Here is a 24,727-nt window from a genome sequence, read left to right as displayed (position 1 = left end):
GGTCCTGGTTCTGGACTTGGTGGATTGAGGGATTACGGCAGTAGGCGAATTTGCCAAAATGTTGAAATATCCCTTTAAAGCTGTTTTGAGCGGATGAACAGAGCTGTGATGTTTGATCCTTGGGGTATTGTGTCACATACATGTCTTTAAGACACTGGGAACTGTTTTAATTTGTGGTAAAGGAGCAGAACGTCTCCTTTTTCTTTTTCCTCTGGTCTGTGTGGAGCGGCTGTAACGGTCAAACGACAGCGTTAAAGCTCACAGAAGAAGAGGAAAAAGAAAGCTTTGGGGTGCCGCCGCCATCTTTATCAGAGACATCCACTTCCTGCGGAGCGACCACAGGAAGCGACGGCTCGACCTCCCAGATTAAAGCATCTCGCCGCCGCTGCTGCTGCGCATCCTTCAGAGGAGGAGAAGTTCTTCACACAAACACACACAGATATCGATCCACGTATCCCAGATCACACACACACGAGGCAAGCGATGGCGATGGCGGCTTCCTGCTTTATCTGGGATTTTCTCCCGGACAAAAGAGCTGACGGCGAGCTCGTTAAGACGGGTCGTGGTGGAATACGGAGGCTTTAGTTGGCTTCGCCGCTGGAAGAAGATGAATCTGAGCCTAACGACCTTCACTGACAGACGTAATTCTATCAGGACCCAATCAGCTGCAGCAATTAGCTCGCTCTTTGTGCGCCGGGGAGACGGGGTGTGTGGATCCTAACTGGGGTCAATTAGAGAGTCCAGAGCCGCCGCCGTCGCCGCTGCCGCTTCTCGACTCCCGCTACATCACTCTGTCTGTCACCGGCCGACCGCCAGCCCCCTTCCCCTTTAATCACATAATATAAATGTATCTCTCTGGCCTTCCCTTCATCTCTCGTTCCGCTGCTCTCTGTCCCCCGGGCGGCTTCATCTTGGTCAGCCGCTCTGGTTTTTATTCCTTCATTTTATTTCCCTGGAAGAAAAAAAAAAGAAAAGAAGAAACAGAAACAGAAAGAAGAGCTTCCTGTTGTGGCCCGGAGGTTATCGGACGCCGCCGAGCCGATCCGCCTCGTTCCCCCCGCAGAGTCTCTGAAGGGTCACATTCATACATCGCCATTGATCTTTATTCTCCGTCTTCTCTGTTCTTTTAATGGGGGCTTCCTCTTGTTAGGGGAGCGTTTGCATATTAGTGTTTTAGTCTCGATGGCATGCAGCCGCTGACCTCAAAAGAGAAACCGTCGCCGCCGTCGCTACCGCCGCCGCTGCACATCAGAGTTCAGTCTGAGGTTCCCGCTCATCTCTCTGATCCACCACAAACACAGACAGAGACAGAGAGAGAGAACGTGACCTCGTCTCCACAGAGGGTTAATCCTGTCATCTTCTATCTGGGTGTGTTATCAGGACCTGGAGGAAGCCATGTTAATGGGGAGGGAGGAGGAGGAGGAGGAGGAGGAGGAGGAGGAGGAGGAAAGGAGGAGGAGGAGGGAGGGGGTTAATTAGATCTCATAGAGGAACGCCACTGGAGCTCGACCTGGACTCAAAGAAACAAAAGAAGTCGCTTTCCCGCTAAAATTAGCAGGTCGACGCAAGTTTTTTTTTTTAACAATCCTGTTGTCCGAAGGGGAAGATGTGAGGAGAGAAGGAAGGGAGAAAGGAAGGAAAGACAGAAGGAGGGAGGGAACAGATTTGTTCAAGAAAGGAAAGAAGGGAGGAAAGAAGGAAGGGGAGAGGGATGGAAAGAAAGATGGAGCGATAGGGAACAGATCAGGTCAATTGGATCAAAAGAGGAAGGAAGAAGAAGTAAGGATAAAGGGAGGGAAGGAAGGAAGGAAAGGAAAGGAAGGAAAGGGATCCAAATCTGTTCCCTTCCTCCATCCTTCCTTTTTTTCCTTTTTCCCTCCCTCCCTTCCTTCCTTCCTTGCTTGCTTCCTTCCCGTAGTCCTTACTTCTTCTTCCTTCCTCTTTTGATCCAATTGCCCTGATCTGTTCCCTCCCTCCCTCCATCTTTCTTTCCTTCCTTTTTCTCTTCCCTCTTTCCACAATCCATTTTCCCTTCCTTCCTTCTTTCCCTTCCTCCTTCCTTGAATGAATCTGTTTCCTCTATCCATCTTTCTTTCCTTCCTTTGTCCCTTCCTTCTTTCCAGCATCTCCAACCATCAAGAGATGTGATGTGGATATTTCCAGTAAGTTTGTGTCCCACTGTCACATAAAAATGAGGAATCTACTATAACAACGTATTCTTCTTTCTATGTACAAGTGTTTTCAACTTACAGTAATTGTGTGTTTTTTATTCACTTAAAGTGGATTAACTTTAATTATTAGTAAACTCAGTCTGACCTCTGATCTCATTAAAATGAAATAAATGAGTCTTTGTGGTCGTTTCCTTCGTCCATTAAACCTTTGAAGTCTCTCGTTGACACGTCTTCACACGTCTCCACTATAGCGCGTCTCCCAGGTGGCGTCACTGTCCCGTCCAGAGGGAGCGGAGGGTCCCTGAAGGCACCACGACGACGACGATGCTTAGTTAAATAAAGCCGTGGCGTCCGTCCCTCCTCAGCTGGCTGCATGAGAGCACTTCAGGAGGAGAGAAGGAGAAGGAGAGGAAGGAGAAGAGGAGGAGGAATCTGCCAGGGGAACGCTGCCGCCGCTACACCCAACAAGAACGACGGCCGTCATCAGAAGAAGAAGAAGAAGAAGAGGGGGGTTCTGGGAATTCTTTTCCTTCTCCTCACAAGCGCACGTTGAACCATCTGCTGCTGACGGTCGACGCCATCGTCATCCAGAGATTCAGACAAAAACGCAACGTTGATGTGCAGCTTCTTTTCAAACCAACACCGGTTCAACTCGCAGCTTTTCACAGTAAACCTCCTGTTGTCCTCAAGGAAGAAAGGGAGGAAGAAAGGAAGGATGAAGGGGAAGATGTGAGGAGAGAAGGAAGGGAAAAAGGAAGGAAAGATAGAAGGAGGGAGGGAACATATTGGGTCAATTGGGTCAAAAAGGAAGGAAGAAGTAAGGACAAAGGGAAGGAAGGAACGGGAAAATGATTGTGGAAAGAATGAAGAGAAAGATGGAGGGAGGGAACAGATTTGTTCAAGAAAGGAAGAAGGTAAAGAAGGGAGGAAATAAGGAAGAGGAAAGGGAAGGAAAGAAAGATGGAGCGATAGGGAACAGATCGGGTCAATTGGATCAAAATAGGAAGGAAGAAGAAGTAAGGATGTAGAGAAGGAAGGAAAGGGAGGAAAGGAAAGGAAAGGGGTGTGACCCAATCTGTTCCATTCCTCCATCCTTCCTTCTTTCCTTCCTTTCTCCCTTCCTTTTTTCCACAATCATTTTCCCCTCCCTTCTTTCTTTCCTTCCGTGAACAAAACTGTTCCCTTGCTCCACTTTTCTTTCCTTCCTTCTTTCCACAATTCTTTTCCCCTTCCTTCCTTCCCTTCGTCCTGACTTCTTCTTCCTTCCTCTTTTGATCCAATTGACCCAATCTGTTCCGTATCGCTCCCTTCTTTCCCTTCTTCCTTTCTTGAACAAATATGTTCCCTCCCTCCATATTTCCCTTCCTTCTTTCCACAATCATTTCCCCCTTCCTTCCTTCCTTCCTTCCTTCCTTCCTTCCTTCCTTCCTTCCTTCCTTCCTTCCTTCCTTCCTTCCTTCCTTCCTTCCTTCCTTCCTTCCTTCCTTCCTTCCTTCTTCTTCCTTCCTTGAATGAATCTGTTCCCTCCCTCTGCTTTTCTTTCCTTCTTTTTTCCCTTCCTTCCTTCCTTCCTCCCTTCTTTCTTCCTTCTTCTTCCTTTCTTGAACAAATCTGTCCTCTTCCTCCATATTTCCCTTCCTTCTTTCCACAATCATTTTCCACTTCCTTCCTTTCTTCCTCCCTTCTTTCTTCCTTCTTCTTCCTACCTTGAACAAATCTGTTCCCTCCCTCTACTTTTCTTTCCTTCCTTTTTCCCTTCCTTCTTTCCACAATCATTTTTCCCTTCCTTCCTTCCTTCCTTCCTTCCTTCCTTCCTTCCTTCCTTCCTTCCCTACATCCTTACTTCTTCTTCCTTCCTCTTTTGACCCAATTGACCCAATCTGTTATCTATCGCTCTACTCTTTTCCTCCCTTCTTTCCCTTCTTCCTTTCTTGAACAAATATGTTCCCTCCCTCCATATTTCCCTTCAATTCTTTCCACAATCATTTTCCCCTCCCCTCCTTCCTTCCTTCCTTCCTTCCTTCCTTCTTCCTTTCTTGAACAAATCTGTCCTCACCCTCCACTTTTCCATCCTTCCTTATTTCCCTTCGTCCAAGATTCAGACAAAAACGCAACATTGTTGTGCGACACCCCGCGACGTTGCATTGTGGGAAGTTTGTGGGTAAAAAACTCACACAACACAACACAACACAAACACAACACAACGCAACAGACTGCGTTTACAGGGGGGAGGGAGCACGCCACATGAGGTAGCAGCTACCTGCAGCCGGCGCACACACTACGCCACCGAGGGACTCAAGATGTGTGTGTGTGTGTGTGTGTGTGCAAATGTGTGAAGACAGTAAATGTGTGTGTGTGTGTGTTTTGTTTACCTGCAACCCTTCAGAAACAGCTAGCGTGCAGAGTGAGGTAAATAGTAAAGAAGTGGTAATTGCACACAAGGGGACGAGTGTGTTTACGTGCGTGTGCATTGCAAATGGGAGATAGACTCTGCGTGTGTGCATGTGTGTGTGCATGTGTGTGTGTGTGTTTATCTGTGTGCAGCAGTGTGCAGAGAGCTGTGTGTGTGTGTTTCATGCCACTGCAGAGTTGGCACAGGTGTCAAAAAAAAGTCTGTAATTAGACAAACAAACAAACAAACAACAGCATGAGAGAGGACGGTGAAGTGAAGGGAGTGAAGGGAAGTGGGCGCGAGGAGAGACGGCTGCCACCAGAGGAATCACATGACTACACACCGACAGACAGGACCACGGCAACAACAACAACAACAACACAACAAGTCACACACACAAGAAAATGAGGTGAAAAATCCAACAGAAGAAGCTCAGAGTGATGTAATCTGTGTGGTCATGAAGGCTAATAGAAGGAGTGTTGACTACAACTCCCAGAATGTATCTCATGAATTTCAATGGCTTTAAAGCAGATATCAGCTTCACGGCCGTTTCGGCTAATGCTGCGTTCAAGGCAGGCTTTTGAAACCGTAAGTTACAGCTTCAAGTCACAACTACGACTTGGTAGCGTTCCAGGTAACCCGTAGCTCGTGTTTTTACCATCCTGTTGTCTGTGAAAGTTCCCTATAACGGCCACTCGTAACTTCCGACCCGTGAACTCGTACCAGATCGAACTGGTATGACTTCACAGGAAGGAAAAACACAAAGTACGAGTTTCTTTGAACGCACCATGAGTTAGCAGCCCCCGCCCTTGTCAGGCATCAATTGGTCCTCGTGCTACGTCACCACATTCACGCGCATCCCTTGGCTGCACACACAGCCCTTCATGCCGTTCTCTCTCCTCATTGGATAACACTTGTATCCCACAAGGAAAATTTTCTCCTCGGGTTACAGCAGAGCAGAGTGACGGAGAGACTCGTGTTTAGGCTGAAATACTTCATGTAAGTGATTGCTGACGGAAAATAGGACTATTTAGGACTTATATTAACAAAAACATTCCACTGATATCTGCTTTAAATTTTGAGTTCCTTTGTCTGAGCAGTTATAAACCAACAGTTATCTGGAAGTGTGTGGAGAATATATTTTACACAGCGAAACTGTAGCCCAGGTTCATCCTCTGTGGAGCAGGAAGGTGATGATGAGCAGGTTGTCCTGTTGGATTGTGGGAAATCACAGGTGTCATGTTGACGTTTTAGACTTTTCTCTTGATCGATACAAAGTTTATACGACAAACACTGATGGAAACCATACGCGCGGGAAGGGGGATGCTGCCGGGGCTGCAGCCCCCCCTGTCAGAGCGCCCGCCACCCGTGCCGGAGTATCTTAAATGGTGCTGATTAAATAATGGTTTTAAAAAATGTAGGTGAATCGTGTCACCGCTGCAACCTGAGCGGCTGCACTCTGCAACGTGGCCCTGATACGTCTGAGTTCTGCTGAGCTCAGGCCCGGTCTCCCTGCTCCTCTCACCCACACACGAGCGTCCTACTGGGCTGCACAGCGCCCAGCCAGTCTCCCCTCCAGAGCTCCGGTGACACACAAAACCATCTGCTCGGCAACGACGCCGTGGAATAAAAAAGAAGAAGAAGAAGCGTGAGGCACAACCTGACAGCCTCGACCTGACCGTGTCATTTCTACATTCTTGGGCTGAACCGGGCTCGAACTGGCGCGTCCAGTCGGGTTGGTGGAGCCGCTCTGGTCCGTTGAGAACTCAAATCTAAGCCCATAGGGTCCATTCAGACAGGGGAACCCAAACAGCACACAGCAGCAGGTGTGTGTGCATGTGTGTGTGTGTGATAGGCCTACCTGCAAACCCCGAGATGTGTATAATGTGTATAATTTCAGGACCCTGACTTGTAGGCTGAAATATATTCAAAGGCTTAAAATAACAGGACATGACTTATTATTCAGCAGTTTAGGCTCAAGCATGTGGGAGCCTCCTTTCGTGTATTAATATCTGACATGGTGGATCAGGAAAGTGTGCCCCGATATAGCCTATATATTTAACATGAGAGGGGTTAGAAATTCGAGCCCTATTGTTGTGTAGGTGTGTCTCTTGGTCTGGAGGAATAAAGTGAAGCAGAGTTGCTACTGGACACGCTATCTCGTCTCCTGTCCCGTTTATTGATTTTCTATATCAATACAGTATGCGAACCCAGAGCGCTCGGCTACAATAGAAACCCCAGTCAGTACTCCCCCGTCCCCCCCCCCCGCCGCCGCCGCATAGCGTACGTTATGCATTCAGGTAGCAGCATCCAGCCCCCCCCCACTGAAATCAACTTCCAGCGCGCCTGATGGGAACAGTTCTTTGCTGGATAAATGTGAGTTGTGATAATGTTTTATGTCGATTCCTCTATGTATTCCAGCTGTTAAAGACACGGTGGAGGAAACAAAGAAAGATGCAGGTGAACAGGACAGACCGGCTTCATGTGAAGTGTCTCCATCTCCTAGAACAGTTTGAAGCGCTGCCGTTCACAGACCACCTCCGGTGTCTGTAGGATTTAACATGCGGTGCATCTGCATCAAAGCGGTGTTTAGATGACAGGTATGTGGCATTATATGCACCAGCCTGTAGCCTTTAACTTATGTTTTCCAGGCAACAACTCCAGTACACGGCCTGTGTGCAGCCCGGCCTCGGATAATCGGTTAAAGATGAAGGATGGACGTTCTTATATTTTGCGATTTAGTACTAAAATGAATGGAAACACCTTAAATTGCAAGAAAACAATTAACTCGATACACCAATGTGATCGCAAAACAGCACATGATGTCATTACACACGGCTTTTTATTGGATTTAAAGGTCTGAGATGGAAACACACTTGAACCGACATTATTCGCATTAATATTTTTATTGATCTTCAGATAATTCGATCGACTTTGACACTGTATGTGTGTGTCTCTATACCTGATTAGATGTTTAGATTATTGGTTATATGCTGTTACTTTTACATACTGTATGTTGTCTATGTAGACTGTTATGGATAATTTATGTGTGTAAATCTTTTGTTATGCTTTGATTGTGTATTTCTGAATTGTATTTTTTTTTATTACACTGATCGGACCCTAGGAAGAATAGTTGATGTGTATTATGGGGATCCAAATCAAATCAAAGCAAATAGTGGATGAAACACGGTCACAGTCTCCACCACACATGAGTAGAAGCCCATAGGAGATGAGGATGAGCAGGATTCATGTTGTAGAAGTCTATATTTTGTTTTTTAGGAAAATCCTGCAGAATCTACCTTTAAAATCTGCTTTTATGTGTGTGTGGACAGTTTGTCAGGGCAGCGAGAGGTCGACGTGAAGTCTGCGATCTTCCTCTGGAACAACAAGTTCAGCAGTGGGACTGTAAATATAAATATGAATATATATATGTATAAACAAAACCTGGCATCCTCTGCATACGTTTGTCCTCCAGGTTGCCATGACAGCGAGCCGAGCACTTTGTGAGATTTGAATGTTGTGTTTTGTTTTTTACTGACTTTGTGCTGTAAATAACCTGCAGCAGGTGGACAGGCACCTTAAAACCCTGACATTTATTATCTCTGCAGGTGCTGGCAGCAAACACACACACACACACACACACACGCTGCTCTGCTGTAGGTTGACCTCTGATGTGTGTGTGTGTGTGTGTGTGTGTGTGTGTGTGTGTGTGTGTGTGTGTGTGTGTGTGTGTGTGCTGCATGCATCCTTGCCAAATGATATGTCTGAGCATAGGGGGAAAAAAAACACACACACACAAAAAAAAAACATCAAACATGAAGTCAAATCAGCTGAGAGGAAGATTGTTCCAGAAATAACCTCAAAGCTCCTAAAAAAAACTAATAGTGCATCATTTTTAATTGCCTCTGCACGCAATTTCCTGACAGACGCCGTCACTGCTGCTAATTAGTTACTGACAGCGTTATTATCAAGTCCTGGTCCGGTACGGAGCGAGGAGCCGGGGCCGGGGCCGGGGCCGGTCCGCCACGCCACCGCCAAATTAAAGCCTTGTGAACTAACGAGCACGTAGAGAGAGAGAGAGAGGGAGAGAGGCGCCAATTAAAAGAGGAAAAACGTCTCGTGCTCCGGCTCCGTCCCCGCGAGGCTTCACATGAAAGCCGGGCTGCTGCTCGCTGTGATGCTACTGCTGATGCTGCTGCTGCTGCTGCTGCTGGAGGAAGAGGACGCCGCGGCAACGCAGGACCGTTTCTGAGTCGGAGGCGTCACAACACTAATTGGTCGATATAAACAATATGTTGGAGACGAGGACGCGTGTTTGTGTTATTACCATCATCATCATCATCATCACACCTTGGCTGCGCTGACACTTGGTTCACATCTTTCAAAGGGATAGTTCAACATTTTGGCAAATTGGCCCATTGCCATAATCCCTATAGTCACAGCTGTAGGTTTGTTACCTTTAATTGTCGGTGCAAGCTATTTTTAGAACGGCGGAGCAGAGCCGCGAGCTGCTCAGAGCTACGCTATACGGAGGCTAATGGGATTTCTTGGTTTCCCTCATCAAACTCATCAAATACACAATCCAACAACTCCACAACGCTCTGGTGGACAAGTTGTGAGCTGCACATTCACCACGCTATGAGATAATAACACAACGTTACCAGACAGAGTTGTTTTAGAGGGAAATACAGAGACTGTTGATGAAAAACTGTCCCTGAAGGCAACGCACATCAGCGCTTTTGCATGAATTTACCTCTAAAACAACTCCCACGCCTGAGCTGCAGTTGGTAAGAAAAGGTTCTGTTGGATGATCAATCAATCAATCACTTGGACTCACATACAGTTTGCATTGATGTGCGTTCAGAGTTGGAGTCATGTGACCTGGTGGGAAAGTGTTTCACTGTTGCAACATCTGTGATGGAACAGAAACATCTGCAGGACACTGATGATTTAGAAACATTACAACACCGCATATGGCCTCAAAAACACAACGGCCCAAGGCATGCTGGGAACTTTGGTACAGTCCACCTGCAACACAAGTTCATGTGCAAACTGTAAAATCAGGGATTGACAGTTAAAAGATGCAGAAAGCTCCAGATAGAAACGGTGCTTCTTCACTGTCTAGTAAATAAAGTTCAGCACGTCTTTGTGCTGCTACCAGACATGTAATGGAGAAATTATGAATTTGTCAGGGACTAGTTTTAGCAGTGGATGAATCCTCATTTGTTGCTGTATCACGACAGTATCTTGTTTCTGCCAGTGAAAACAAATACATCTCACTTTAGTAAATCATGAGTATGGAATAAATAGTTTATTTTAGTGATAAATATGACTTTTATCTGATTAGTTTGACTTTTTATCTCATAATTTAGATTTTTTATTCCATAATTCAGACTTTTTATGTCATAATCATGAAGTTTTCTCTTGTCATTATGAGTTTTTATCCCGTAATTTCAACTTTTATTTCATGATTGTGACTTTTTATGTCATTATTTTGAATTGTGAATCATATAATCATGACTTTTCTCATATTCATGACGTTTTAGCTCATTATTCTGAGTTTTTATCTTATAATTTCAACTTTTTATATGCTAATTGTTACTTTTTATCTAATTATTTAGTCATTTTATCTCATTATTGTGACTTTTTATCAGATTATTGATTGATCCAGATAGAAACTGTGCTACCTGCCTGTCTAGTAAATAAACTCCAGTTCCTGAGACGTCACAGAGGCGATGGAGCAAAAGTAAAAAATGCACATAAAGACATACAACCACTGCTGTCAAGTCTTGAGCTTCGCTTGAAGTGAGATATTTTACACCTGGTCCACAGACACACAGAGATGACCACTTTTTTTTTTTTTTTTTTACTTTATTTATTCTTACACAACATCTCACAACATCTCTGCTCTGCACTGTGATGTAATCCGCCTTTATTTGGCCTCTGAACTGAGACACAACACTCAGGCATCCCAGTGCAGTTGACCTCTGACCTTTTGGATGTCTCTTCCAATCCCTGTATTTCATCCTCTCAACCCTTTGAGTGAAATTGTGTCGTAATTAGTGGATGAATTTATGGCGTTATGATGTAAAAGGTGTTTTTGTGAGGTCACAGTGAGCAAATTTCCACTTCATCCAAAACTTTGCGCCAAATTTGAAAGAAATTCCTTCCCTCACTTCCCGTCTTCTCTCTTTCCTGATTTCCTGTCTTTCAACTCATAACTCTTTCACAATAGAAGCCCCCATATCGATCAGATTGAAGGTTTAAAACTTGTGTCCTCGTATAAATGCACGTAATTACAACTCATTAACTGGGTTAGAGCTGTATGCAGTACTTTATATGTGTGTGTGTGTGTGTGCTTGCAGGCTTTAAGTCCAGGCCTCCTCCTCCTCCTCCTCTTCACACTCACACCAGAGTCATTAATAAATCTCAGCTCGTCTCCACGGTCACATAAACATCCAGTGCTGCAGCAGCATCCTTGTTCTGGCTGCTTTTATCACACCATTTTAATCACTCTGCTGTTTTATCACTGCAGCAAATAGACTGAGCCGGAGTCGAACAAAGAGAAGAGAGGAGCACAACGAACGACCCGGTAAACGCTAACGGCCCCTCTCCCCCTCTCTCCCCCTCTCTCTCTGCTTTAAATCTGAGGAAAAATACACGACTTCATCCATAAAACCTTCCCTCTCTCCTCTCAGCCGCAGCCATTAGTGCTAATTCAGCTCTCAGCTTCCCATCACGCCGCACGCTAACTGCCCCTCCTGCCCCAGAGCTCGCCACCAAAACAAACAGAGGAGGAGGAAAAAAAAAAAAAAAGCAAAGGGGCCTGAGAGCGCTGAGCGTCGTGTGGCTGGCTGTCAGTCGGAGTATTTTTTTTTGCATGATGTATGAGGCTGCGATGAACGTGGAACCTCACTGTGACTCTAAATAATTAAAGGGGTAAAAAAAAAAAAAAAAATGAAAGCTTCAAATGTTTGTCTTTGCAGAGGTAGCGTGACTCACCGGTTAATCAATGCTAACAGGGAGCGTCAGGGGAGCAAACAGATCAATTCCCCCGACGGAGGAAGAGAAGCCGTGACGCTCTGATAGACTGACAGGCGGGAGGGGGAGGAGGGGTGGATTATGAATCTGCTGCATCTGTTCATAAAACAAAAGCCACGTAATGTAATAAATAGATGAAATTAAACCGGACAAACACTGGAGGCCGGGCTCATATCTCTGTGTGTGTGTGTGTGTTTGTGTGTGCATCTGTTGAATCACATTATTACACACAGACACACACACATCTGTGTTTCTACAGGAATAAGAGCAGACCTGCTGTTATTAGATCCAGTTCCTTGAAAAAAGTCAACAAACGATATGAAAAAGCCCCAAAAAACCAACCTGTAAACTCCCTCCAGGAAATAGACCGCACCACGAACCCGCTGGTAAAATCTTCAGCTTTTCTATTCGCTTTCAGATTAAAAGAAACACACTCACATTATCACTAACTACATATGAACATACACAATGATCCATTAGCATGTGAATAAACAAATAAACAACAGCCAGGCTGCTGATGAGCAAGAAGGAACAAGTGTCCCAAAGCAACAGGCACAACTTTAGTTCCTACATGAAGCACAGAGTCAGTACAAATACAAAAAATATGAAACATACGATATGTGTGCAAAAGAAAACATCAAATGACAACATGAAGATAATCACATGAACAAACTCCTCGGTCCTTTTCCCTCGAACATCTTTGTGCTGCAGTTTGTACCAGACGTGGAGAAATTATTAATTTGTCAGGGACTAGTTTTAGCAGCGGATGAATCCTCATTTGTTGCTGTATCACGACCGTACGGAAGCCTGTTTCTGCCAGTGAAAATATACCACTTTGGTAAATCAGTTTAATTTCTTCTTTAATTTGATAATTATTACTTTTTATCTCATATTCATGATGTTTTTTCTCATGATTATGAGTTTTTATCCCATAATTTCAAGTCTTATTTCATGATTGTGACTTTTTATTAGATTATTTAGACTTTTTATCTCATTATTTTGCATTTTTATTCCATAATTATGACTTCTTCTCATATTCATGACATTTTAGCTCATGATTCTGAGTTTTTATCTTACAATTTTGACTTTGTATCTCATAATTGTTGTTTTTTATCTGATTATTTAGACTTTCTCATCTCATATTTGCGACTATCTCATGAATATGAGTTTTTATCTCATTATTGTGTCTTTTTATTTCATAAATCTGACATTTCATCTCATATTTATGGGATTAAAAGTAAAAATGATCAGATAAATGTCTATTAGGTCTTTTTTATTTTCTCCCATCAGGCTGTGTACGAGGACCAGACCTGAAATTCTGCTTCCTTTGTCTTCACAACAACCACGAGGGTCTCATCTCATGTGGTCTCGTCCTGTCCTCCCTTGTCTTCAGGTTTTCATTACCGGCCGTGCACGGTTGTGCAAACCGAAGCACGTGAAGCCTGAGTGCAGCTCCCACAGCGGTCGGACCATAAATCGATGGCGGAGCAGCGTTCCCACTCTCTGCACTGACAGCTCTGCAGACCGCTGGAGGAGGAGGAGAAGGAGAGCAGCTGTTAGTTACTATCACACAACCATTAACTATTATATACATTAGCACCTATAGCATCACATGAACCTGCAACAACCCATCATCAGCAGGGACGTCGTCTCCGTCATCATCATTAAACTTCATGGAGATAATTAATGATTTAGAGACTCGTGTTGAGACAGATTTTACAGAGCAGTTGGTGAACTGATATAAAACTGAACAGAACATATAAACACATGATTAAAGTGACAGCGCTGATGCAAATAAAAATAACTCAGCCCTGATCACACAAACGTACGTAATTAAAAGTAACTGCACAACTGTTTGTCAGATTAAAGAGCTATACATGGACTATAAAACATCATAATCATCATCATCATCATCATCATCATCATTATTATCAGATTCTGTCTGTTTTTTATGTTTTACCTCTGTAAATGCAGCTTTAAGAGCAAAGGTGAAGGAGCAGAGGAACTCAGAGCTGAAGGTTGAAGGACATCACAGACTTTTATTTTGAAAGGCTGTCACTGCAGCTGAACCGGCCACTGTTTCTCCTGCTGACTTTTATTTTATTTTCAAAAGTTGTCACTCAGCTGTCTTCTGACTGACACCAAACAAACACACGTTGTTGTCGGTCGTCCATGCAACAATCCACCACAGTAATTAACGGTTGTAATTGACCACGGTTACAGGAGTAATTACCGTGATGCAGCGTGTAAACATCTCATGTGTCTTTCATATTCAGAGGCAGAAAATTCACTGTTCATTTCTTGTGATAATTTCCTTGTTTTATTTATGATAATCCACTTTATCCACTTCATTCTGTTCTTTTAATAAATCAGTTTTTACATTTTGAGGACATGTCCCATGTGGTAAATAAGACACTCGGTTTTATTATCGTTAATGTTCATCTAAACACATAATTCCTCTCTGTTATGTGTTTTGAGTCCATGCAACACATTGGACACAACTTTCAACACGTCACATACAAAATACTATTATTAATGGAAAAATACTGAGTGTTCTTTGAACCTTGTTAATTATATGTCCTGTTATTTTTTAGGAAAGTTTTGTGAGAAGTCCGAGCTGAGACCCACCTGCTGCTTATCCTACTGTTGTTGTGTCGTCTGCATGGAAACTGACTGTGAAGTTGTGGAAGGGAAGACATATAATTTATAGTCGCTAATGTGATTCTGGTCGGTCTCTGGGGGCGGGGCTTAGCGTTTATTAGGGTGTCTGAAGTTGTAAACGAATGCCATGCGTGAACCAACTCTTCTCTTATTGGTCTGACATCTTACCTGGAAGGAGGAGGAGGAGGTTGCAGGGAAATATAAAAACCATGGAAGAGAGTTCTCAACGGCCCTGAAAATTAAAACTGAATCGCAGTTGAAGCCCAGACCCGACCCACTCTGAGTCATTTGTGTTTATTTTTGGCCCAAATCCGACCTGAACACGGTCAGGCCAGTCTGAACCAGCAGCCGGGTCGTTGATTCCCTCTGGCAGGAGACTCAGATTGCCAAAGGCTAAATCAAACAGACTGAAAAACTCATTTATACCACAAGCCATTACTCAACTTAATTTAGATTTTAAAAAAGGAACAGTTATGACACACTCTCTGACACTTTCTTTTCTTTTTTTTCTTCAGTGTTGTATCGAAACTGAATGTGCTTCCTATGTTTTATGTTTTTACCTGCCTGCAAAGCAAATTTCCCTCTGGGGACAATAAAGTCTAAGTTCAAGTTGAAGGAGAAGCACTGAAGATCAGCAGCGTGTGCGTTATGTCGATGACGTTCTCACTGCAAACTAACCGATCCAGGGCTTGAATGGAAACGAGCCGAGACCTCTTCAAGTGATCTGAGGCCCCATTTATACGTACCCCGTTATTTTTAAAAAATGAGGGTAGTGGAGTATCTTTGCTGTGTACCCTATATAACTTAATAAAATAAATAATAGTAATAACATGTAATACAGACTGATGTGTTCATTGTAAAACATGTATTTTTTGATGTTGATGTAACATTAAATATGGTGATTTCTGTACATACAGAGCCCCGAGGCAGCGCTGCTCTTCTGTCACACAGGAAGCTTCACTTTACATTCAAACAAAGTAATGCTAATTGTTAGATTTCATCAACGAGACCAACATTTATCTCCTAAAAATAATTTAACCAGCCGGCGGAAAACCTCTAAAAGTCTGCGGGTAAGTTAATTAGCGATCGTTTTGTCCCCCGGGATGACGACGGAGGTTGGCCGGCCGAGCAGCTCTGCAGACCAGCTGCTGCCTCTGTGATGTCGTGGTCATTGCTCCACAGGTGAAGCTTCACTTCTCCGAAAGACATCGAATTTGGCCTGAGGCTCCGCCCAACAAAGTGAGTGAGTTGTTGGTTTGATTTGCGTCTTTAGTTTTTTCTCTCTCCGTGTCCGTGTGAAGCGTTGGTTTGTTTACACTCAGATTGTTTCTGCTCCTCGCCCCCGGGAGGAAAATTCTTCTTTCTGTTCATGACTTTTTCATAAATGCACTAATTGAATCACTGATTTGAAATGAATTATTTACATGATGAGCTGAATGTCCTATGTTTCCAGATTGAACTCAGACGACCCAACACATTTCACTCTAACATGTTCATTTTCACATGCGAACGCTGCCTCCCCTCCCTCCCCTCCCTCCCCCCTCTGACAGCCTCTCCTCCTCCTCCTCCTCCGGGCCGTGAGAAACATCTTCTGAGCGGATCACCGGAGGGGCCGCTGAGCTTCGCCTCTTAATTCCTCCGACAGCGGTGTCGCTGTGATACCTCTAAGAGGCGAATCCCCGTCTCTGTTCTCAAACCCGACAATCTCCACCACGGCGCCCGGCGTCTGTCTTCTGACTCCAATACCATCTGAGAGTTTAAAAAAAAAGAAAAAAAAAAAAAACGAAGCCGGAGAGAAAGAAAGAAAGAGAGGAGAGGAGAGGAGAGAGAATCAGAGGCGTGTGGTATTTGTTTGACAGGTACATGTCTCTATAGGCCAGTGCCTTTCCAATTTAAGAGGCCCTTAAGCTGGGAGCAGCAGCTTAACATTATTCTCTGTGAAGAGACAGAGAGAGAAGACGAAGAAAAAAAACGTTGCTCCCTTCCTCCTTCCTCCCCCTCCTCCTCCTCCTCCTCCTCCTCCTCTTTCTCTCTCCTTGCTGTGTTCAGAACAGGCCCTGTCGACCCTTCAAGGACGCTTTGCTGCAAGTGTTTCATCATTTGGTTGAATTTTAATTATTTTCCAGGCTTGTTAAGTCCCGCAGCGGCAGCGGCAGTGGCGACGGCGTCGAGCGTTGAGCGTTAAGCGTTCTTCGCTGTGAAGGCAAAAGGAAGTGAAGTGGCAAAAGGTATGAAGGGAGGTCCAGGGGGACGGCGCGGGATGACAAAATATTTCATTAGTCTCTGAAATGTTGGCTCACCCGCTCGAACGTCGAACGGCTCGTCGGCCTTTCCACCGCCGGCGCTGAACGAGGTTTGACCGGGTCGGCGGCGGTGTCGAGGCTCTGCTCTCGTTTACACGACAAATCCTTAGAAAACCGTCGGATCCTGGTGAGATCAGGGACCAGAGGGAGAGTTTGGTTTTAATTCTAATTAAAGAGGAATCTCACTCGTTTAACCCTCCTGTCGTCCTTCTGGGTCAAATTGACCCAGTCTGTTCCCTTCCGCCTTCCTTCCTTCTTTCCTCCCTTCTTTCCACAATCATTTTTTTTCTTCCTTCCCTTCATCCTTACTTCTTCTTCCTTCGTCTTTTGATCCAATTGACCCGATCTGTTCCCTTCATCCATCTTTCTTTCCTTTTCCCCTTCCTTCTTTCCCTTCTTCCTTCCTTCTTCTTCCTTCCTTGAACGAATCTGTTCTCTCCCTCCATCTTTCTTTCATTCCCTTTTCCCTTCCTTCTTTCCACAATCCTTTTTCCCTTCCTTCTTTCCTTCCCTTCATCCTTACTTCTTCTTCCTTCCTCTTTTGATCCAATTGACCTGTTCCTTATACCTACATCTTTCTTTCCTTCCATTTCCCCTTCCTTCTTTCCCTTCTTCCTTCCTTGTTCTTCCTTCCTTGAACAAATCTGTTCTTTCCTTCCCTTTTCCCTTCCTTTCTTCCTTCCTTTTTGACCCAGTTGGCCCAATCTGTTCCCTACTTCCTTCTATCTTTCCTTCCCTTTTCCCTCATCTTTGTATAATAGCTTGTATTCTGTGTATTTTATTACTTTTATGTTATGTGTAGGGACTACAGATGGAAATTAGCTGGGAGCTAAATCTGGTGCAACCATCTTTTCATTTTTTTTTAAATGATTAATGTAACTGCACATTGTCCCGTATTAAAAGAATAAACTAAACTAAACTAAACTCCCTTCCTTCCTTCTTTCCCTTCTTCATTCTTTCTTCCTTGAACAAATCTGTCCCCTCCCGCGCTCCATCTTTCTTTCCTTTCTTTTCCCTTCCTTCTGTCCATAATCCCTTTTCCCTTCCTTCCTTTTTGACCCAGTTGGCCCAATCTGTTTCCTCCCTCCCTCTATCTTTCCTTTCCTTCTCCCTTCTTTCTTTCCCTTCTTCCTTCCTTCTTCTTCCTTCCTTGAACGAATCTGTTCCTTCCCTCCATCTTTCTTTCCTTCCTTTTTCCTTTCCTTCTGTCCACAATCCTTCCTTCCTTCCTTCCTTCCTTCCTTCCTTCCTTCCTTCCTTCCTTCCTTCCTTCCTTCCTTCCTTCCTTCCCTTTGTCCTTCCTTCCTTGACCCAGCAGGACAACAAGAGAGTTAATTAAAGAAGAATCTCACTCTGCAGCAAAAGACGACGTTTATTAAGTTCAAGCTGGCCTTCCTCTCCTCCTCCTCCTCCCTGGTTTGTTTCAGTGAGCATCAACCAGCAGCAGAGGGTTGAAGTTTAACATCACAATCATTTCATCAGCTTTATTATTCTGTCAAAGTCACACACTTGAAAAGCAGCGTTTTAAAATTCAGGACTCTACAGGTTCCTGCATATTTATGAAAAGCTGAAAAAAACATGAGCAGAGTTTGGTGTAATTGTATTCTTCTTATTTTCTTTCTCTTCCCACTTTCTAATGACTTTGATTTTTATTTTTATTTTTTTTAAGATTCAGCTTTCATTTCACAATAAAAACTGGACTTTAACAGCTCAATGCTGAAATTAGCAGATTCACAATGATTAAATGGTGGCTGAAACTTGTTGTGTAAAAACTCATCCATACAGTATAAAGGTAGATGTTTGTGTTGAAGATCCTTCAAAATAAAGGTAGATGTTTGTGTTAAAGCTCCTTCAAAATAAAGGTAGATGTTTGTGTTAAAGCTCCATACAGTATAAAGGTAGATGTTTGTGTTAAAGCTCCATACAGTATAGATGTTTGTGTTAAAGCTCCATACAGTATAAAGGTAGATGTTTGTGTTAAAGCTCCATACAGTATAAAGGTAGATGTTTGTGTTAAAGCTCCATACAGTATAAAGGTAGATGTCCATGTGTAGTGTGATTATAAAGCAGCTGGACCCACCATCCAACAACTTTGCAGGATTTGGTTTCTCTGAGTGTTTTATTCTGAAATCTGCTCTATTTTTATTGGATCAGTCAGAAATTGAATCCAGATCTGAAATTCTAAAATACATTCACATTTGCATCTGAGTTTATATTTGTAAAACATCTGGAATGTGGTGTTTACTGATGTGCAGTATGTTCACATGCACCATGGCTTTGATCGCAGTGAAGCTGAAGAAACCTGCTGCTTGTCTGTGTGTGTAGGAGCTGCTCATATTTGACATTTGTGTTACTCCCTGTGGTGAAGTGCTACGTGTGCTGTGTTGTGTTGTGTTGTGTAGAATCAAACCTCTGGCCTGGGCCCACATCTGGACAGATTACATGTTTCTGTGCCTTACAATTGGTCCAGATGTGGACATACAGTACAGTACAGTACAGTACAGCGTCTGACAGTGGTGATGTATGTGCTCCACATCTGGGCTGTGGAGCAGAGGAGAGAACGAGCACACGGAGGATTTATTTATCGTTGTGTCATGGTGTCGGTGTGAACATCACTCAGACTTTTTTTTTATTTTACTGACTGTCTCACGTGTGCGTCAGAGATCATAAACATTGATCGTGTGTTTACAGCCTCGTGTTAGCGTCTGAGCTCAGAGTGCTAAACCTCTGAAACGCTCCTTTAAGCCCCCCTGGACTCTCTCCCAGGGTTCCCACGCGTCCTGGAAAACCTGGAAAATGGTTGACCAATATCCAGTCATGGAAAACACATGGAAATTGAGAAAAAGGGTAAAATGTCCTGGAAAAACTTGAGTTGTCCTGGGAAATAATTTATCACATGGTGACATCAGAGCTCTATTTGACTTTTTCAGACCCCACTAAGGATTTCTTTTCCAAAGATGTGCCCAGCGAGAAAAGAGAGCTGTTTTTAGGTGCAGTTTAAAAACAAATCAACATTTTTTTGCATTGTTCTATGATAAATTTGTCTTAATTTCTAAGCACGTAAGATATTATTTCATAGATAAGTTTGAGCCACAGACAGCGCATCTTTAAATCAAACTTCTGGGGGTGAGAGAAAAGAATAAATATAGAAACAAACCGGTTGAATTTACAAAATAAAGTACTGAATTACAACTTCTCCCAAGCATGAATGGGACGGAGCGATGTGTACACTGCAAAAACTCAAATGTCTTACCAAGAATATTTGTCTTATTTCTAGTCAAGACAAATCTCATTATACCTAATAAGACTCATCACATTAAAAAGTAGCTTGTTTTTAAGACATTTTTTTTACTTTTTTCAAGCAGATTTTCACTTGAAATAATATAATCTGACAGTGGAGAAAGTTTTTCTTTCTTATTACAAGCACAAAAAACTTCCAGCAATCACTTCTATGGAGTGTTTGTTCTGAAACACGGGTCTGTCAGTCACTCTGCTCTGCTGTAAGCCAAGGAGAAAACTTTCCTTGTATCCTACAACCTTTATCCAATGAGGAGAGAGAATGGCATAAAGGGGCGGTCCTCTCTGTGTGTGCAGCCAAGGGATGCGCGTGAATGTGGTGACGTAGGGACGAGGGCGGGGGCGGGGACTGCTAACTCCATCGGGCTGACAAGAAGTTAGACAAAACCACCGGATCGCTTACTTCTGCTTTAAGTGGAAAGAGATTAGTTTGAATAGAAATGAGACATTTTGACAAGAAATAAGACAAATATTCTTGGAAAGCCGTGTAAAGGCCTAATAACAAGTCTGTCAGACTGTAGCAGCTGAAAATGTCCCAGAAAAGTCCTGAAAAATGATTTCAAGAAAAGAGTGGGAACCCTGTCTCTGCTGCTCCATGTTGTGACTTCTACCTGACGCTGTTTTGTCGTCGCTCTGCCGTCGTCGCCCTTGAGCTCGCCGCTCCTCTTCCTCCTCCTCCTCCTCCTCTTCTTCTTCTTCTTCTTCTTCTTCTTCCTCCCCGGAGGCCGCTCTCCTCCTAACCCTGTTAATTACCACTCTTTAATTGTCATTGCCAATTTAGCCGTGAACAGCCCTACCCCCCTTCTCTCCCTCCCCCCGTCTCATTACCACGTCCACCACTACCACCAACTTAGCCACTGAAATTAAACCCCCCCTCCCCCCTCCTCCTCCTCCTCCTCCTCCTCCTCCTCCTCCACCATCAGAGGCGAGAGCGTGTTCCTCCCCAGAGGAAAACTCGACTCCTCAGCTCGGCTCCTCAAAGCCTCCAGAGTTTAATCCTGCTGAAATGAGCTGTGCGCTCTGATATCTCCCTCTGGGTGAGCCAATCGTGTGCCTCGCTGGCCTCTCCCATCAGGTGACATCAGCGTCACAGAGCGGCCGGCCCGCGGCGGCCGTCGGCCAGACCACCGAGGGCCACTGGCACCATCACCACGACGACGACAAACCAAAGACTTGAGCCACTTCTTTCTGCCTCATTAGCAGTCGGGTCACACGGCTGTAGCCGAGCTGGACCGCGGCCATTAGCCTCGGCCGCGATTAATGGCTACTTAGCCGAGGCAATTGAACATTACGGGACACGAGAGGAGGTGTTATGACTGCGGCGTGCGTGTCTGTTATGAAGCACTAAGAGCCTCGCAGACTTTTTACTTCACAATTATTTGTTCTGCGAGGAGCGAGCTGCAGGGAGGAGAAATATATCTTCTTCTCCGATGTTGAGTAATGCCAAATCAGCATTCTCCACACAGAGCCTCGTTTCATTTCTTCTCCTTCTTCTTCTTCTTTTTTTTTTGTAATTTAAGGGCCCACATATCTATCTATCCATGCTGAGTAGACATCGCAAAATCTCAAAACCAATTTGGCATTATCTCCATCACATGCAACCCCTTAAATTTGCATCAGTGGAGTGGGTTTGGCAAGCAATTACCCCGATGCAGGACATTGGTAATTTGACGAGAATCTGCTCTGACAAGTCTGGACACAGCGGGGTGGGTGTGGGGGGGGCAGAGGGGGAGGAAGGGGGAGGAAGGGGAGAGGGAAAAGAGCCGGCCTGCAGCTCCACAGGAGGAAACATGAGGACGGATGCGAGCGAGCGAGGGAAGGAAGGCCTGAAAACAAACCTCCCCGAGTCAGAGATACATGCAAACATACAGCTCATCGTGTCAAAACATACATCCAGACGCAGCCGGCTGCAGCTCGCCGGGGGTTACAAGGTCACGGGGTCGTCGTCCGACTCTTCTACGCTCGTGTTCTGCTTCTGTCGGCGCCGTATATACACTCACACTGCTCCTACACATGAGATCATCCAGTCAGGAAACCATAACCAATCCAGGAACTTGGTTTCCAATCCACGAAGCTGAGGTTGATCCAAAGTCAGCGCTTTGATCCAAAGTGCTCGTAAAGTCGTACTGTACGAGCACCTTTAATCCATGGTTTCAATTAAGCCTTGCACATTCCAAAAAGGACATAAATGTTAACCCTCTGATTGTCCTTCTGGGTCAAATTGACCCAATCTGGTCCCTTTCTCCATCCTTCCTTCCTTCTTTCCTTCCTTTTTCCCCACAATCCTTCCTTCTTCCCTTCATCCTTACTTCTTCCTTCCTCTTTTGATCCAATTGACCTGATCTGTTCCCTCCCTTCATCTTTCTTTCCTTCCTTTTTCCCTTCCTTTTTTCCACAATCCTTTTCCCCTTCCTTACTTCCTTCTTTCCTTCCCTTCTTCCTTCCTTGAATGAATATGTTCCCTATCCCTCCATCTTTCTTTCCTTCCCTTTTCCCTCCTTCTCTTTCTTCCTTCTTTCCCTTCATCCTTCCTTCCTTTTTGACCCCTCTCTCCTTCTATCTTTCCTTCCTTTTCCCTTTCCTTCTTTCCTCCCATCTTTCCCTTTGTCTTTCCTGCATTCCTTCCTTCCTCCTTTCCTTCCTGCCTTCCTTCCTTCCTTGACCCAGCCAGGAGGAAAACAGGAGGGTTAAATACTGTATGTGGAAGTTCCTCTGATCTCCACCATCCATCCATCCATCTCTTCTCTTCTCTAAATGCCCCCCCCCCCTCCTCCTCTTCCTCTTCCTCTTCCTCCTCCTGCTGCTGTCGTTACTCTCGGTGGTTTGGAGAATAAATCACTCCACTGAGCTTCTTGACCTTCACAAAACAATCTCACCTCAAGGTCCATTTAGTAGCTTTTTCCAGAGCTTAACTCGAGATGCACAGTAGAGTACATGTTTGCCTTTACTGTGACCCCCCCCCCCCCCCCCCCCCCCACTACCCCCAACCCCCTCCTCCTCTTCCTCCTCCTCCTCCGTGATGTTCTCATCCTCATCTCAGACAAGGTGATCGATTACGATCAATGAGTTAAAGAAAAACAAAATGTCCAGAAGCCACAGAACCAGTCTGAGCCAGTTAAGGATGGTTTAACTTTAATATTATATTTGTCAACTGTGTGTCCCCCTGTTTAGTTAAGTTTAGTCCTATTTTATTTTGTAGTTCTGGGTTTTCCTGTCTGTCATGGTCTGTGTCTCTTGTTCCCTGTTATTTTCCTGTTTTAGTTTGAAGTCCATGTCTTACTTCTGTCTTCCTGTTAAGTTTCCCGCCTAACCTAATGAGTTTCACCTGCCTTGATTGCACCACCTGTGTCTTCCCTTGTGTGTTCAGCCTCAGTGTCTCCCTTTGTCTGTGTCCGATTATTGTGTGTTTGTCATGGTGTTGTTACGTTCTCCTGCCTGTTGTGAGAGATTAAACTTTAGTTTGCAAGTAATCTGCCTGTGTTAGCTCTTGCATTTGGGTCCTCCTGCAACCCTGACAATAGTATTAATACTGTGAAAAGTATCAAAGCCTCAGTCCACAGAGAAATGCACACAGCCTGTATTCAGAAACTGAGCCTTAAAACCAGCCGTCAGGACTTCCTGTCACTTTGTGATGTCACAACAAAGCCCCGTCCCCTCACCACCTGGACCTAATTTGGGGGATTTGGTTTCTCTGAGTGTTTTATTCCGAAATCTGCTCTATTTTTTTTCATTGGATCAGTCGGAAAACAGTCAGCCAATCAGAAGACAGACTCGGAGACTCCTCCTCTCTTCTGATTGGCTGATTGGCAGGGCAGCGCTTTAATATCACGCCTCCATTTGGAAGCTGTTTTGCATGAGTTTCTTTTGTAAAAATTAAAAGCATCTAAAACCAAAGTTTTTCAACACCGACACTCAATTTTACATCCGTTCGGTGATTTAAATGTTTTTTTTCCCTGTCCTTCTCTGCCCTGCAGCTTCTCTCACTCTGTCTCCCAGACCTTGTTTTTCTTTCTTTTTTTTTTGGCTTTTCACATTAAAAGCAGAGGAGGCAATCACTCTGATAATGGCTCAGCTCAAGCTATTATTGCAATGTAATGCTACAGTTGACAGTGTTATTAGTCACACCTGTGTTTGACAAGTTAAAACTCTGTGCTGTGCTCTGCATTGTTCAGCTTCCTGCCCTCCCTAATTTAGAAACCGCTCATCTGAGGTATAGAACATTTTATCTGAGGTGGAGAAAAAAAAATGTTATTTATCTGTTGCAGTTTTTTGAACCACAACATAATATCTGATCCCAGTATATGCAAAAAAAAAAAAAACCCTCAGCATATAAAACTAAATTAGCTGCGTGGGCGGATCTCAGCACCACAGGCGAGCCGTAGTAAAATAAGATGTGTGATTTGGATGAACTGACCCTTTAAATGTAAATGTAATCATGATGGAAGTGTCCTTTACGGGCGTTAGAGCAGCTTTACCTTCATCACAGGCGGCGTCCATCAAAGCTGAATGGCTCGGCTGCTGAGAGGTTTACGACTGAGGACTGAAGACCCCGAGAGGACGAGCTGAGGGGGGTGGAGGGGCAACTCAACACACTCCAACATCTACACAGGGACACGGAGAATATTAATGAACTGGATTTTTTGCTGTGTTTGAATGCATTTTACAGAGAAACCAACGACGGAGGAAGTAACGCTGCATTTATTTTAAGGCCTTTAGTGGAAGGTTCAAACGCTCTGTTCATAGATCTCTGGAGATAATTAGACAAAGTCAAAGAGTGCACGTGTTAATGAGCCTGTTTTACAAAAAAAAGGTCCAAAAATACAAAAACCAGACCCAGGAAACAGCTCTATTTATCTCACATT

At 44.3% G+C, this 24,727-nt stretch overlaps 1 protein-coding gene across 1 annotated transcript in view; it reads right to left on the bottom strand.

The window, feature by feature from the left end:
- LOC310992854 (uncharacterized protein) overlaps window positions 1-24,727 on the bottom strand; it is a gene marked incomplete at both ends in the record, with an annotated part of 104,985 nt that overhangs the window by 44,130 nt on the left and 36,128 nt on the right. Inside the window, one exon of the mRNA XM_083981081.1 lies at window positions 16,566-16,692. Coding sequence (XP_083837207.1) covers window positions 16,566-16,692 — 127 coding nt within the window. The remainder of the gene's footprint in view (window positions 1-16,565; window positions 16,693-24,727) is intronic.

The sequence above is a fragment of the Trachurus trachurus genome, assembly GCF_905171665.1.
Source record: "Trachurus trachurus genome assembly, chromosome: 10".
Classification (NCBI taxonomy): Eukaryota; Metazoa; Chordata; class Actinopteri; order Carangiformes; family Carangidae; genus Trachurus; species Trachurus trachurus.
Note: the sequence above shows the minus strand (reverse complement) of the source record. Positions and strands in the feature narration are given on the sequence as shown.